Below are 14,806 nucleotides of genomic sequence, written 5' to 3' on the forward strand. Positions count from 1 at the left end.
AAAGTTATTTCAGTTTCATTGTGGCACCTGCCTGGGGTGCCCACTTTATCCCCTTTTATTTGCTCTATATATTGAGCCATATTTGCAATCGCTTCACATGAACACGGGTATTTAGCCTTTGATGTTTGGCGATCAGCAACTCAAACTTACAACATACGCGGATAATGTTGCAGTTTTTTCCTACAACCTGTTAGTAGTGCTAGGACCGGTTGTTAATGAAGCCGATGGGTTTGGATTGTTCTCAGGCTATAAGCTCATCATATCTAAGACATAGGTTCTCTTGAACTTCAAGCCAGATTCTCCAACTCCAGTGTTAACCTCTACAGCTTATATCTTGGTGTCAAACTGTGTTCTGAGGTAGGGATATAACTAAACTGAACAACGAATCTTTGTTATTATCAGGTATTTCTAAGATGAAGTCATGGAATAAACTTCTACTTCGTTTTATTGGGCGATCTATCGTCATCAAGATGAACATCCCCCCGAAATTTCTGTATTTGTTTAGGGCAATTCCATTGCGAGTTCCTGATTCTATTTTTAGGTGTCTGGAAGGCGCCATTGCAAGCTTTATTTGGGGTTACAAGAGGGAAAGGCGAGCAATTCACTTTATGAAACTCCCTTACAAGGAAGGGGGGATTCAACTCCCTGATTTAACGTTATATTTTTGATCCGCTTTCATGGGCCTCCTGCACAGCTCACTAATCTTGGCTGATCCAGATTCATCAACCTTCTGCTATCAGTTAGCACTGGGGCCCGAGTTCAGGCTTTTCCTTTAACAGCAGGGAGATCCTAAGTATTACAAGAGGGTACATTTTAAGATGATGAGGAATGCCATTCGTATTTGGCAGGAAATCTATACCAAATATTCAATAGCATTTTTTTTAAATAAAGAAACACCACAATTTCTGGGAAAATCCTGCTTTTCGCCAGAATTACTTGATTCAACTGGTAGGGCTTGGGCTCGACGTGGGGTTCAGACTCTGGGCATGTATTGCTTTTGCTCTTTTGCTGTATAGGTTACTAATGAGCTTCCTAATCACTTTTTCTTAAGTACTTGCAAGTGAGGGACTATTTTTTGTCAGGATGCGAATACTCGATTTGGAAGGTACAGAGTTAACATCATATTTTTACAAACAAGGCAGGAAACCATCGACTACTATGATGTATCAAGGCTTTTGTCAGTATATTGGTGAAGACAGTGCTTTACTGGCAGCAAAGAGGAGCCGGCTGCTCTTCTTCTGAGATTTTGGTTTTAGAGATTCAGGGCATTAGAGATTGTGGACTACTCGGTATCTATACTACTATAATAAAGTAAGAACTTTCAGGCTTTGAGGCGGGTAAACTCGGGAACCACGGCGCCAATCTACACACCCAATACACCGTTGAAATCATCAGGGTGTGTAGATGGTTATAGGCTATATAAATATAAAAAATAAACGTTATTTACAAACTTTATATTTTAAAAAAAAGTAGTCCCTCCAAAGTAGCGCCGGCCGCGACGTGCGTGCTCACGTCAGGAGCACGGGGAGGAGCGGCGTCCGAGGAGCAGCAGACATGGCGCGGGGGAGGAGCGGTGACGTGAGGAGCAGCGGACAGGCCAGCGGGGGAGGAGCGGCGGCGGACAGGCGGTGAGTAGCAGAGCGGCGAGGAGCGGTGAACTGAGGAGAGGCAGCTGAGGTAAGGCTCCGGGGACAATGTCGGGGCAGGCGGGTGTCGGGCCAGGCAGGGGACAGGGAGTTACAACACAACAGATCGGCTGAGGAAAGGCAATGTCGGGGCAGGCGGGGGTCGGGGCAGGCGGGGGACGGGGACTAACAAGGTGACGGGTGGAACATTTTGCACGTACTACTGTTCACGGGAGTTACAACAGAACAGATCGGCTGAGGAAAGGTAATGTCGGGGCAGGCTGGGGACGGGGACTAACAAGGTGACGGTGGAACATTTTGTCCGACCTCCATTGACTCAGGACAGGCAGGGGTCGGGCCAGGTGGGAAAACAGATCAGCTGAGGAAAGGCAATGTCGGGGCAGGCGGGGGTCGGGGTAGGTGGGGGATGGGGCGGGCGGGGGCACGGGCTGCTGGGCAATGTCAGGGAGGCAGGGGTAGGGGGAGGCAGGGGTAGGGGAAGCCTGAATGCTCCAGGACAAGGTCGGGACGGGCTGCTAGTACTCTAATAAACTGAAACTACCCCAGTTTAGGAGTATTTGCCTTCTGTATTATAATCCGGAGATAATCTTTAAGTGGGGGGCAAATGCTGCCACAGATATAACTAGATGCCCTAAATGTAGACAGCTGAGGATATTGCACATATGTTTGCTTTATGTCCTGCCCTGAAAAAGAGTTCTGAGTCGGTGTAATTAAGCGTATGTCATTTGACTTAGGCTTTCAAGTGTTATTATCTCCAAAATAGATGCTGTTGGGAGCTAAATTTGCGTATGATGGAGGCATCAAGGGCCAGATATATGTAACCTCAATTTACCTGTTCTTAAATACCGAATTTTACTGATTCGTTATTTAAGAATATGTAAATGGGATGTAGATAATTTTTCGGTAAAAATTACCGAATCGGTAAGATTCGGTAATTAAGAATCGGTATTTACCGATTCGGTATTTACCGAATCAGTAAATACCGATTCAGTAATTCCCATTCATTCCTATGGGCCTGGAGGCCAATAGGAATGAATGGGAATTACCGATTAAGTAAATACTGAATCGGTAAATACCGAATTGGCAATAGGGGAACCCTTTCAAGGGTGGCAGGGTGTCACATTGACACCCTGTTGCACCCCTGAATAGCGCATAGGTGCACATGTGGCACACATACATGGGCATGGGCACTGAATAAAAAGCAAAAAATTGCTTTTTTAACGGTTTTCGTTATTTACCACCAAATTGTAGTTGGTGGTAATTAACGAATCCTTACAAGTGAAAAGCACTCACTTGAGTGCTTCCTACATTTCAGATTCGGTAATTTACCGAATCGGTATTTAAGAATTCAGTAATTTACCGAATTCTTAAATACTGATTCGGTAAATTACCGAATCTGAAATGTAGCCACCTACATCCCAAATGCCTAATACCGGTCGGTAACGGATGAAATTCGGCAATTTCGGCCGATACCGACCGGTATTAGGGCTCCTACATCTGGCCCCAAGTATTTAATGACAATAATGTTAGTTTGTGCCCAGCTTTGTATAACAAGGTCATGGGTCTCTGCTATTTCCCGAAAGGCAGCCCAAAGGCGGGTTCTCATACGACAGATTCACGAGTCTGAATTGGCCTTGGCCAAAACTAGAGGTTCCTCCTCGCTGAAAAAGTTTTTAAAAAATTGGACAGGTTTCAGCTGTGATTTCTTAAGCTACAACAATGCTGATTGATTCTGTGTTTTTTTTTGCAGTTGATCTGGTATAATTCTGTGTTGTTGTTTTTGCAGTTGATCTAGTACAATTATGTGTTTTTTCTTCTTTTCTTGTGCTCTCCAGTTCTAGACTAAATATTTTATAATTACAGTTATTTTCTCTCTATGCATTTTTTTTCCTTTTCACTTGATTTTGTCTGTCTGAATATTTTTGATTGTCATTGTATGCCACATGTCTGACATGAAATAATACAATTTAAAAAATAAAAATAAAAAAAGAGGCCACTACGCCACAGTCACCTACATGATGTACCACCCAGTAGAAGGTAGTCTTACAAAACAAACTGTGTTGCACGCAGCGACCTAGAGACATTGATCCTGCATGTGCTGATGCAGAAGTCATCCTAGTTTAATGCATGAGGCCGCTGTCACACACCGCTCCACATAGTGCGTTTATTATTGCACAGCTGTGAATGCACCTCAATTGATCTTCTGTGACAAAATGAAAGGCTGAGTCACACCGCAGGGCCTCACACCGAAAGGGTTCACATTGAAATTATAGCATTTTAATTCATAACAAGAAAACGAAATGAACTAATAACATTTTAATTGAATCAGCACCTGCTCAGGTCTGCCGGTGCCAGTGATTCTAGGAATAACTGCATTACGTTTTCCTGCAATTAAAGCATAAGGTTAATCCCAGAATGCTTTGGCTGGAGTCCCATAAACAACACTGCCTTGCAGCTCGGCTCACTGGCAGTTTAACATTTTCGTTGCACACTATGTCACAAAACATTCCTTGTGGTAATGGATTGGCCGCCGCTGACACCATTTTCTATCTGTTAGCTGTCTAGACAGTAGGGAGAAAATGATGCAATTTCAGGATCTTTTGGAAATGGTGCAATTTCCTATGCGTTCTGTCTGGTTCTGAAACGCCAAGTGACGACCAAATGTGCATCCGCACAGGTGCCCTCAGTTTCACGCCGTGCCCTCAAAGCAGTGAATGATGTGTTTTTACCCTGGCATGATAAGTGGTGGTTTCTGTTTACGGAAAAAACTTAGCGCACCTTATATTTTCTAAGAAATTTGCAAACACCTCGCCTTGTCCCATGTCATGTGTGTGATGTGCATACCACCTGGCTCTTCAGATTACATCACCCAGCATTCTGGGACTTGCAGTTTTACTTTTCCTATATAGGTGTAATACGGGTTACTTTCAGCCAGTCCTGTGTTTTTTTTTTTGCTACAAGCACTATTCCTGCTGGGACTCCTACAGGGCCGGACTGGGAATCAAAAACGGCCCTGGCAAAGTGCTCGGCCGGCCCCCAATCACCCTCCCCCCCCCCGGGGGTTGGGGGTGCCGCCGAGCTCCTTGCAGGGACAGTTTTCGTCCGATTTTGTTACAGGGACGATTTTGCAGCTATGCTGCAATAACGGCCCTGTAACATAATCAGCCCCCAGGAGCCCAAAACCGGCCCCCACCCTTGCGGCGCACCGGGGGATTGCCCGGTGCCCGCTAGGCCAGTCCGGGCCTGGACTCCTAGTTTCACCTTTTCCGTTATGAATATGCACCTACCCATGTGTTTATCAGTGTTCGCTAAACAAATACGACCCAGATTTACTAACACTGTGCGTCGGGTCTGCATTACTTTTGTAACGCAACCCCAATGCAAAGTGTTAAGGGAGGATTCACTATCCAACGCAAATCTGGATTTACTTTGGAAGTTATCATCCCAGAGTAATGCAAAGTTGTGCAATGCGTTTCCTTGCATTACTTTGCATCAATGAGGTGTTCCTTAGATGGCACATATCCCTATCTACAAAGAATGATAAACACCAAGTGGAGCTAAAAACCTGCTCCTCATAGAGGAAGGCTCAACGAGGAGAAATGTTTTAATTTCTCATCATTTTTCCTACTTTTGCATATGTGCTGCATTGTACATCACATATACAAAGTGGGGTAAGCATTAAAGCATCATTATGTTACTGGAAGGAAGCCATTCCAGTCCAAAACCTATGCTCTACAGAATACAGACACCTTTGCACTATGGCTCAAGGGTATCTGCGTTGGTGCATGGCTGCCAAAAGTGTGTCAGAACATTGAGAGAGGTGAACAGCGCTACTTCTTAGTAGATATGGCGCTTGTTGGACTTGTCAGGTAGTGTTTCCCTGAACTTTTTGCTTTTTCTGCCTGGGTTTTGCTGATTCTCTAATTTGACTCAGGGCACTTTCACACTGTAAATATGGTGTGAAAGTGTGTGTGCCCTTCCTATCCATGTTGGGAAGTGGCTCTGATTCATTGTTCTGAAACATAGGCCGATCTGTCATAGCAGACCGGTGGGGGTGCACTGGCATCTATCATAATTAAACTCACGAGCAGCTTGCCATTGTAGGCCACTGTAAGTGCGCACCCGCAACTATGGTGCCTGTGATTGTGTGTGCCGCCTGCCGATGCACGTTTGTGTGTGTGCACAGACACACATATTAGTTAAACCCATGTCCAGTCTGCTTTGCAGACGCGGGCGGGCGCTCTTGCACCCAGGGTGCTGGGAACTGTGTGTCCCACCTTCCATCACAGGTCTGTGTGTACCATAGCGCATGTGTGCCCAGGTAGGGAGGAATACCTATGTGTGTTCATAGGTTAACATGGGGAAGTGGCTGACTACTTCAGACTGAAATAGTGGATTGCAGTGGAGCAGCCTCATAATGTTTCATATCAATGGCTTTGTAGTGCCAAACCCTCTCTATTGGTAAAAGGGGTTTGGCATAACTCACTTAGAAACGCCACTTATAGAATGTGGACATTTCTATGCTCCAAGAGTCTCTGGACTATGGTGCCTGGCTCCAGTGGACAACAGGGGCCGTGGGGAGCACATCTGTGCATTCCCCAAGCGACGGCCATAAAGCATTGGCATCCCATAGGAATAGCAGACCTCTGTCATTTGAGGGCCAAATGGGATAGATTGAAGAGAGGTCTTGACACTTAGCCTCTAGGGGCCGGATCTTGGCCCCACTAGAGATTAAGATCTGCATTCCACGGCCCCATGGCAGGTAGGCCTACAATTTTGGAGCGACATCTGTGGTTCAAAGGGAAAACCCCCTGAACCACCCCTAACTACAAAGACACACAACAGTACAAATACACGTGCTATACATCAGAAAAGGTTGAGATATATTTGTGGGGACGTGGGAACAGAAAACTCGGACTGCATGGTGCACATTGCCAGAGGACTCTGTCGTGCACATGGAGGATAACTGTCTGAATAGTGGCTAGCCTGGACAGAGGACATGCTGAAGTGTGGCGCCCTGAAGTGTGCTCTCCAAGAGCCCGACCGCGGACCTCCTGTTCTCCACGAGATCTCAAGGTCCTCAAAGATCTCCTGCAAGGGACCTATACCATCTACCTGTGAAATCTGGAAAGAAGAGGCCTCTCAAATGCCCACCTTGGTTACTGAATTTCAGCTGGTCGCGTGGAACTAAGACTTGTGCCTGGAGACCAGATTTTCTAGCGCGAAGACCCAGAAATCTTGCCCGCATCTAAGGTGTGTGGACCCAACACTCATAAGCATTTAGTTGGTGGTGAGAGGACTCGCTGGTTACGGGAAACCGTGTTGCCCATTTCGTTGATAGTGCAGCATCTGTCTTGGACGAAATGCAGACTGCATGCTTATTGAGTGTGGTGTCCGATTCACAGAGTGCGACCCTTAGAGGGGGGTGTACCCATAGTAGTGCCTCATTCTACCTCACGGGGATCTGCTGAACTTGCGCCTGTGTGTATGTGACTGGACTCGTCTGATGCAACCTGCATCATCATGCATCGGACGTTATGTCTCATTTTTAGGGATGGAGTTGTATCTCTTTGCTGTGTGTGGCCAGAATTGCCTGGTGCAACCCATCTCTCAATGTGCCCCGGTCATTGTGCCTCATTTCCAGGGAGGTGCTGAATTTGCAACTCATCGTGTTTGAAATCTGAAGTGCCAGATGCGACTCTGATCAATGTGCAAAAGGTGCTCTGTCTGGATTACCTGGGCATGACCCGGATCATTGTGCACTAATCAGGGCATCTCATCCTATAGAGAGGCTCCTCAGTGTTACTCTCCATTCATCGGTTGTTCCCTTTATTTACCCTCATTGCGGTGGACCAACTGCTGCCCTCTCCACACCTAGCCCCTCCCTGAACTGGTTTACTTTATTTCGTAGTTCCTGTTCGTAGAAAGACCTTGATCTTCATTCTTTTTGTTTTGCAATAAATCGCGCTGACACCTAGCTGGGTAGAGTCGTGCTACCAAATAAAAAACATGAAATAATATCAAAAACACCAGTAGTGAGACTGTACATGTCAAATGGCACATTTAAGGGGGTCGCCTGAACGAGTCCTGCTTTTTTAGCCAAAGCGCTTTGAATTCAGGGACTTTACCTTTCTATGTGTGAATCAACCAACAGTGTCCTGCAAGTGATGTGCCATAGGGTAACAACGCAACACTGTTTGTAGGTGACCCTCGTGACATGGACACAGCTGAGAGGAAGGTAGGAGCCCCCCAATAATTCTACACTAAGGAGCAATGACCACTCCCCCAATAATACCACACCAAGGAGCAATGGCCACTCCCCCAATAATACCACACCAAGGAGCAATGGCCACTCGCCCAATAATTCTACACTAAGGAGCAATGACCACTCCCCCAATAATACCACACCAAGGAGCAATGGCCACTCCCCCAATAATGCCACACCAAGGAGCAATGGCCACTCCCCCAATAATTCTACACCAAGGAGCAATGGCCACTCCCCCAATAATACCACACCAAGGAGCAATGGCCACTCCCCCAATAATACCACACCAAGGAGCAATGGCCACTCGCCCAATAATACCACGCCAAGGAGCAATGGCCACTCCCCCAATAATACCACACCAAGAAGCAATGGCCACTCCCCCAATAATACCACACCAAGGAGCAATGGCCACTCCCCCAATAATTCTACACCAAGGAGCAATGGCCACTCCCCCAATAATACCACACCAAGGAGCAATGGCCACTCCCCCAACAATACCACACCAAGGAGCAATGGCCACTCCCCCAATAATACTACACCAAGGAGCAATGGCCACTCCCCCAATCATACCACACCAAGGAGCAATGGCCACTCCCCCAATAATACTACACCAAGGAGCAATGGCCACTCCCCCAATAATTCTACACCAAGGAGCAATGGACACTCCCCCAATAATTCTACACCAAGGAGCAATGGCCACTCCCCCAATAATTCTACACCAAGGAGCAATGGCCACTCCCCCAATAATACCACACCAAGGAGCAATGGCCACTCCCCCAACAATACCACACCAAGGAGCAATGGCCACTCCCTCAATAATACCACACCAAGGAGCAATGGCCACTCCCCCAATAATACCACACCAAGGAGCAATGGCCACTCCCCCAATCATACCACACCAAGGAGCAATGGCCACTCTCTCAATAATACTACACCAAGGAGCAATGGCCACTCCCCCAATAATTCTACACCAAGGAGCAATGGCCACTCCCCCAATAATTCTACACCAAGGAGCAATGGCCACTCCCCCAATAATACCACACCAAGGAGCAATGGCCACTCCCCCAATAATACCACACCAAGGAGCAATGGCCACTCCCCCAATAATACCACACCAAGCAGCAATGGCCGCGCCTACCTGTGCTGGTGCTCACGAGCAGCGAGCCCGGGGCCTGGCCTGCAGGTGCCTTCCCGTTGTTCAGCTGCTTCACCCTCCTCAGGTGGGATTTGCCGTTGTAGTGGATCTGCGCCTGCGCCGCGCTGTTCAGCTGGATGTTGCACGCTTCGCACAGAGAGAACAGCATCTTCTTCCGCTCCATACTCAGTGCGAACTCGGGCCTGTCATTCCTTTGGAAACTCTCTTCAAAGCCCCGCAGAAAAGTTGCCGTGCTCATGGCGCCATTCTCAAGGATGTAATCGGGGCTCAGCGGGCGCTTCATGTCTACAAGATAAACATAAAATATCACTTAGAAATGCTCTCCTGGTCTGCATGTCACTCATCACATGGAAATACGGACATTGCTTTTTGAACCCTCGGGGACAGAGAAAGGTGCCTCGGTGGTCCGTCCGACGCTTCCTCTTCCACCTGGCTTTGCATTCTCCGATTTTTTCCTTCCACCGTTCATCGATTCTGAGGATTGTAAGTGCTCACGAGCCGTGGAGGAGAAAACCACTGACTAAAGTCAAACAAACAAACTGGACTGCAGTGCCAGCAGGCCGTGCTCAAGTTTCCGTGCCCACCTCTGTTAATGCGCCTCCCTCCCTCCCTCCCTCCAGATTTGTAATGCTCAGCAGCGACTGTGCACAATTAACAATAATGCAGCGCTAATGCCGCATGGTTAATGCTGGGGCTGCTGTTTTAAACCCTTGGCTGCCAGAGTCTTTGTGCATTCATATGCTTTGTAGCGCACACCCAACGTATGCATACGGCTGGGCTGAGTTTAATATGCTATTCTTTACCATTATTGAGTGTCAGAAGGATTAATGTCTTACAGGAGGCAAAGCCTCGAGTGGATTAATAGAACTATGCCATATTACTCTCTGCGTTTGTGATTTGTGTCGTGCTGGTTGTTTCCACGCACAGATGTTAAAAACAAGAGCATTATACCAGAGCTCAGGGCTTTAAGTGGGCCGGGTCTGAGCACCGGCAGTTTTTTAAAGGGGGCCCCGAAAAGGGTCTCTATCGGGCTCTGTTTTGTGCCATGTTTGTTTAAGGACTGCAGTGACAACAGGCACGTCGATGTGCGCTGCTCACACTGCTCACTTCTCACTAGTGGAGAAGTTACGGCATGACGTCACCCAGGTGAACTTTGTAAGGGAAGGGAATTCCTTTAAAGAGAGTCATTTTCTCTCTTTATTTCCCTTCTCTTTTTGAAACGCAGAAGCAGCAATATTGTCGTGGTGTCACCAGGGCTTTAAGTGGATGCTTTTTCAATATTATATACAAGCCATAGTTGCTGCTTATTTATCTTGTGCAACTAACAACCATTGACAAAGCCAATAGCCCTGACTTTTTGTAGGTATGATGTTACTTGTTGTTTCATATATCTGCATGCAATGACAGAAACAGCAAAATGCAAGTCGAGCAGCACACTATGCAACGCACAAATTTTAGCTTATGTGTTTTAAGCCACGCCCTTAATTACATTGGCCACGCCCTTTTGGGAGGCACCCGTTTTTTCATCCCACTTAAAGCCCTGCCAGAGCTATAGAACAAGGGAAATCCAGGCCGTTAGATAAAATTGCATCACTAAGTTGTGTTTTGTGTGTGTGTGTTTGTATACCTATACACACAAATATATATGTTCACTGAACAAAAATAACAGATAAACTGAGGACCTAACCTAAAAAAAAACACTGAAGTATGTCAGTTCTATTTTAGCAAGCTAGTTATAACCTTCACCCATGTCATGCACTGCTTCTGACCACACATACTACATCACTCATGACCAGTTAAAAAAAAATAGAAGTACAAAAGTGCTGGTACTCTATTCAGAGTCTCTATTTGCTTCTGAGAAGTAAAAGTACTCCCCAAATAAATGTATTGCAGTAGAGCTGAAAAGTGCAGGCACTCCCCCTTTTACATTAAAGAAGCACAGGTACTCAGTAGCGGACAATACCTAGCAATTTAAAGCCCAACTCGTACCATGTTAATTTACAGATGAAGACAGACATTCATTTCAGACGGCAAGAAGACAGATGTCCAGAGATTATGATCACCCTCCATCCTTCACCTCCGGTTTTATTATTTCAATTTGAGCCACTGGAAACCCATCTGCTTCCTGATGTCCTCTTGCAGAGATGAAAGCAACACCCATCCCATCCAGATGATAGTAAATAAAAAAAATTATCAGCATACATGAACAATTATTTATTAAGCCAATAGGTGTAGCCTATAGCACATGGTAACAATATTGGCTTTTCAAACACTTGTTTGTTTTTGCCATTGTTTATTGCAAAAATCACTGAAAGATGGCAGCACATAAATGCACCCTCTTTTAATTTCTCTGTTATAGTTTTTCATAAAAAACACCCCAAGAAGGCCACATTGCATGCATACACATGTGTACACACAGACATCTATTTGGAATAATTTGTGTGGTAAAAAGAAACCAAAAACACTGAAAGACGGCCATTGTGAAACAGTACTACCAAAGGGGATGAAGGATGGAGCGTTTGAGCAAATCAAACACTCACCCCCAGTCAACTGATCTGGGTTTAATCCATCATCATTCTTTAGCTCACCCCACCATGCCAGTTCAGACATGGCCATATGCAAATCAGTCTGACCCTGTGCCTCATGGGTACAGTCCAGCCTGAACTGCCAAGCCATGTCTTCCCTGGACCGGAAACTTGGATCATAGTGTTTGTGCATGCGCCAACCCTGAATATATTCGCTACCTAAATTATTCAACAAACATCAATTAAAATATTATAAAGTCTCCTCAAAATTCAAAAAAGTGCATTTCTTTAACATGAGGAACTTTTGAGAATAATACTTAACATTATAGAGTGACACTGAGAGGTACTTATTAAAAGTGATAGTTTTTAAACCTGAACCATTTGTGAACTATGAGGCAAGGCAGTTGTTATTTAAACCCTGTACTTGGCCCAGAATATTATTATACAACAATAGTCTATTAAATCAAACACAATGGTTTTTTAAACAACTAGTATTCTGACTCACATATTTGAAAGGGGTTTCGTACGTGATAATGAAAAAAGACTCTTGATGAAACAAGATACATGCCTAAGATCACACAATTTAAGTGAGAAAGACATACTTTTTCCAGGTTTTCTGGTTTCACTTTATACAAGCCAGCCACTAATGGTACCAATTTGCCTTGAGTCATATTAATGCTTTATCTCTAGCTCTTTTTGAATATTTGTTCAGTTTTTATATAGCACCAACTCAGCCAGAATGTATTGGAGCTCTTTACATGGGCACAAGTTATATTACACAAGGTCACATTTCTTTTTATAGGCATTTAGAATATTACGTGATTTGCCCAGAATCACAGGATGTTGAGCCAACACCAAGACTCAAACCTACTTCCCCAGTTCCAAAGGCAGCAGCTGTGGCCGTAACACCACTTACTGGGTAGAGGGAAGGTACCAGGCAGAACCGACATGGAAGCTCAGCTCATTTTGGGCTTGAGTTTCCAACATGACCTTGAGCTCAGCCAGAGTCACGCTCAATCCTTGCTCACACTTTTCTGTGGCTCACCCCCTCTACCCCTCAGCCCAAAACCAGTACCCAGAGCACAACACCCCAGTGAAGTGACTTCTGAGCTCCACTCCTTTTCTGATATTGCATTTATACTAACATCATCAGAGCACTTCTTAATTTTCCTCCTGCATTCACCTTACTCCTCCCATTCTTACATTAAATGTTTATGGCTTACTTGATTTCAATAAAAGTTCTCTACCCGAAAGAGCACAATTGTCCAAGGGCACGACAACCGCAAAAAGCGCAGAAGTGTTCTGCACTATTTCCATTTTGGAGCAGCTAAATTTTCTATTCCAAGCCATCCCACCCTGGGGGTGAGGGGGGGGGGGGGGGGTGTCTAACTGTCTGGGTCCTGGGACCAGTTAGTTTGATATGCTTGTGCACACAGTCACGCGCCATCCTTTGGCCAGCACTGTACACAGGCCACGGACCCCTAGCCTGAGATCTCCTGACTGAGACAAGTGGGGAGGCCCCTCAATAAACTTGGGGGGGGGGGGGGGGGGGGGGGGGGGGTTGCTCAAGTTTCATTACACCACTGGACCAACTTGAAAATATTGTGTTTTGGGTTGTCATGTCTCCCACTACTCACTGTAGTCTGTTCACTGGTCTTTGTGTTCTTGCACTTTTATTGATTTGTTCTCTCTTTGGTCCCTCACATTTCTGGATTCTCATCTTCTGCTAGTTTCTATGGGCATATTATCAAGGGGGTTTATCTCCGCTTTCGCTTTTTTGGCTTTAAAAGCCAAGAAAGCGGAGATAATATTATCTCCCTATTACCTAGCTGTCGATAACACCAGTTAGCGACAGCTAGTAGGAGATAGCGACCATCTTGGGCCCCACTTTGCAGTTCAGTGATATTTATCACTAATGACATGCAAAGTGGGCGTGCCAAGATGTTAGCGACTGGAAACAGTCGCTAACATCGCTATCTCCTATTACCAACATTTGGAGATATTCGGGCTAAGCGCGAATATCTCCAAAAGCTAACACCTGCCCTGAGCAGTTCTTAGCCATGTTATCCAATGGGAGGTGGATAACATGGCTAAGAGCATTAGCTCGCTAATGCATGAATATCGCTGACTTTTCAGCGATATTCATGCATTGCGGCCGATTTTTATCGCATTTGCGATAAACCTTGGTAATACCAAGGTTTATCTGCGATAAAAATCGTCGCAGCTTGGCAATCATTTTTTCACGCTACCCAAGCAATAGCGATAATTATCGCTATTGCTTGGTAATATGCCCCAATGTCCTTCCATTTTGGTGAATTACGCTCCTGTTGTCCTGGAGCTTCAAGGGGTTCATTACAGTTTGCCCACAGCACAATCTGGGTGCACCGATTATTGGACGGGACAAAGAAGAGCTGAAATGACAGGGATGCGGTGTAAATCCTTTGCGAGCAAGTAACACGTCCAAAATGCACATCATGGTTTTTTTAAGCTCTCCTTAGTTGAAATGCTGAGCATAAATCGCCAGGGTTTTAACTTAAGAGAGCCACACTGAGCACATTTGATTGCAGAGGCATTACACAAAAAGGCGCTCCCCCCCCCCCCCCCCCCCCCCCCCCCCCCCCCCCCCCCCATCACTCTCCGGTGCATGAGCATACTGAATGAGCTTCTTTCCATGTTGCAATATTTCACTTCCGCGAGGCTTATGTTTACAAGCCTTGGCAGTTTTGCTGTGTAATATCCCTTAAGAAATCCCGCATGATCCAATAGATACTCCATATTTAGCTTGCCTGGAATGAAATGAATAATATCCTGCCAAGGTGATCTTCAGACATCATGTGCCATGAACATGAAGCTCTACCGGGCCAAATATCACAGGAAGTGAGATAAAGACAAACAGTTCAGAATGAAGCATTTTTTTTCTTGCATCCTATCCTGGCACATAAAATGTCCAGCTTCCTCACTGCTCCTCCCATAAACTTCTCTTTGAAGCTTACTCAACATCATATTACTTCCTGGTATGAACTGAGTACTTAACTGTCAAAATGTCATAATCTGTTAATATACTGTACCCACGACTTTTGAAAAGATGCAGCAATCTGCAGAAATAATAAAAGTCATGTCTAGTGACCTAGCTACATGTCACTTTTCCAGGACATAGATGCACGCTCTAATGTATACGTGTGACTCAAAACAGATTTAATCAAGGTGGCTCACT

At 45.6% G+C, this 14,806-nt stretch overlaps 1 protein-coding gene across 2 annotated transcripts in view; it reads right to left on the bottom strand.

Annotated features, from left to right (window-relative positions):
- ZNF385B (zinc finger protein 385B) overlaps nt 1–14,806 on the bottom strand; it is a 1,149,514-nt gene that overhangs the window by 774,459 nt on the left and 360,249 nt on the right. For both annotated transcript variants that reach the window (XM_086956211.1, XM_086956210.1), the window contains exon 2: nt 9,050–9,352. In XM_086956211.1, coding sequence (XP_086812337.1) covers nt 9,050–9,350 — 301 coding nt within the window. In that variant the 5' untranslated portion in view covers nt 9,351–9,352. The remainder of the gene's footprint in view (nt 1–9,049; nt 9,353–14,806) is intronic.

Source organism: Lissotriton vulgaris, chromosome 2_1, assembly GCF_964263255.1.
Source record: "Lissotriton vulgaris chromosome 2_1, aLisVul1.2, whole genome shotgun sequence".
Classification (NCBI taxonomy): Eukaryota; Metazoa; Chordata; class Amphibia; order Caudata; family Salamandridae; genus Lissotriton; species Lissotriton vulgaris.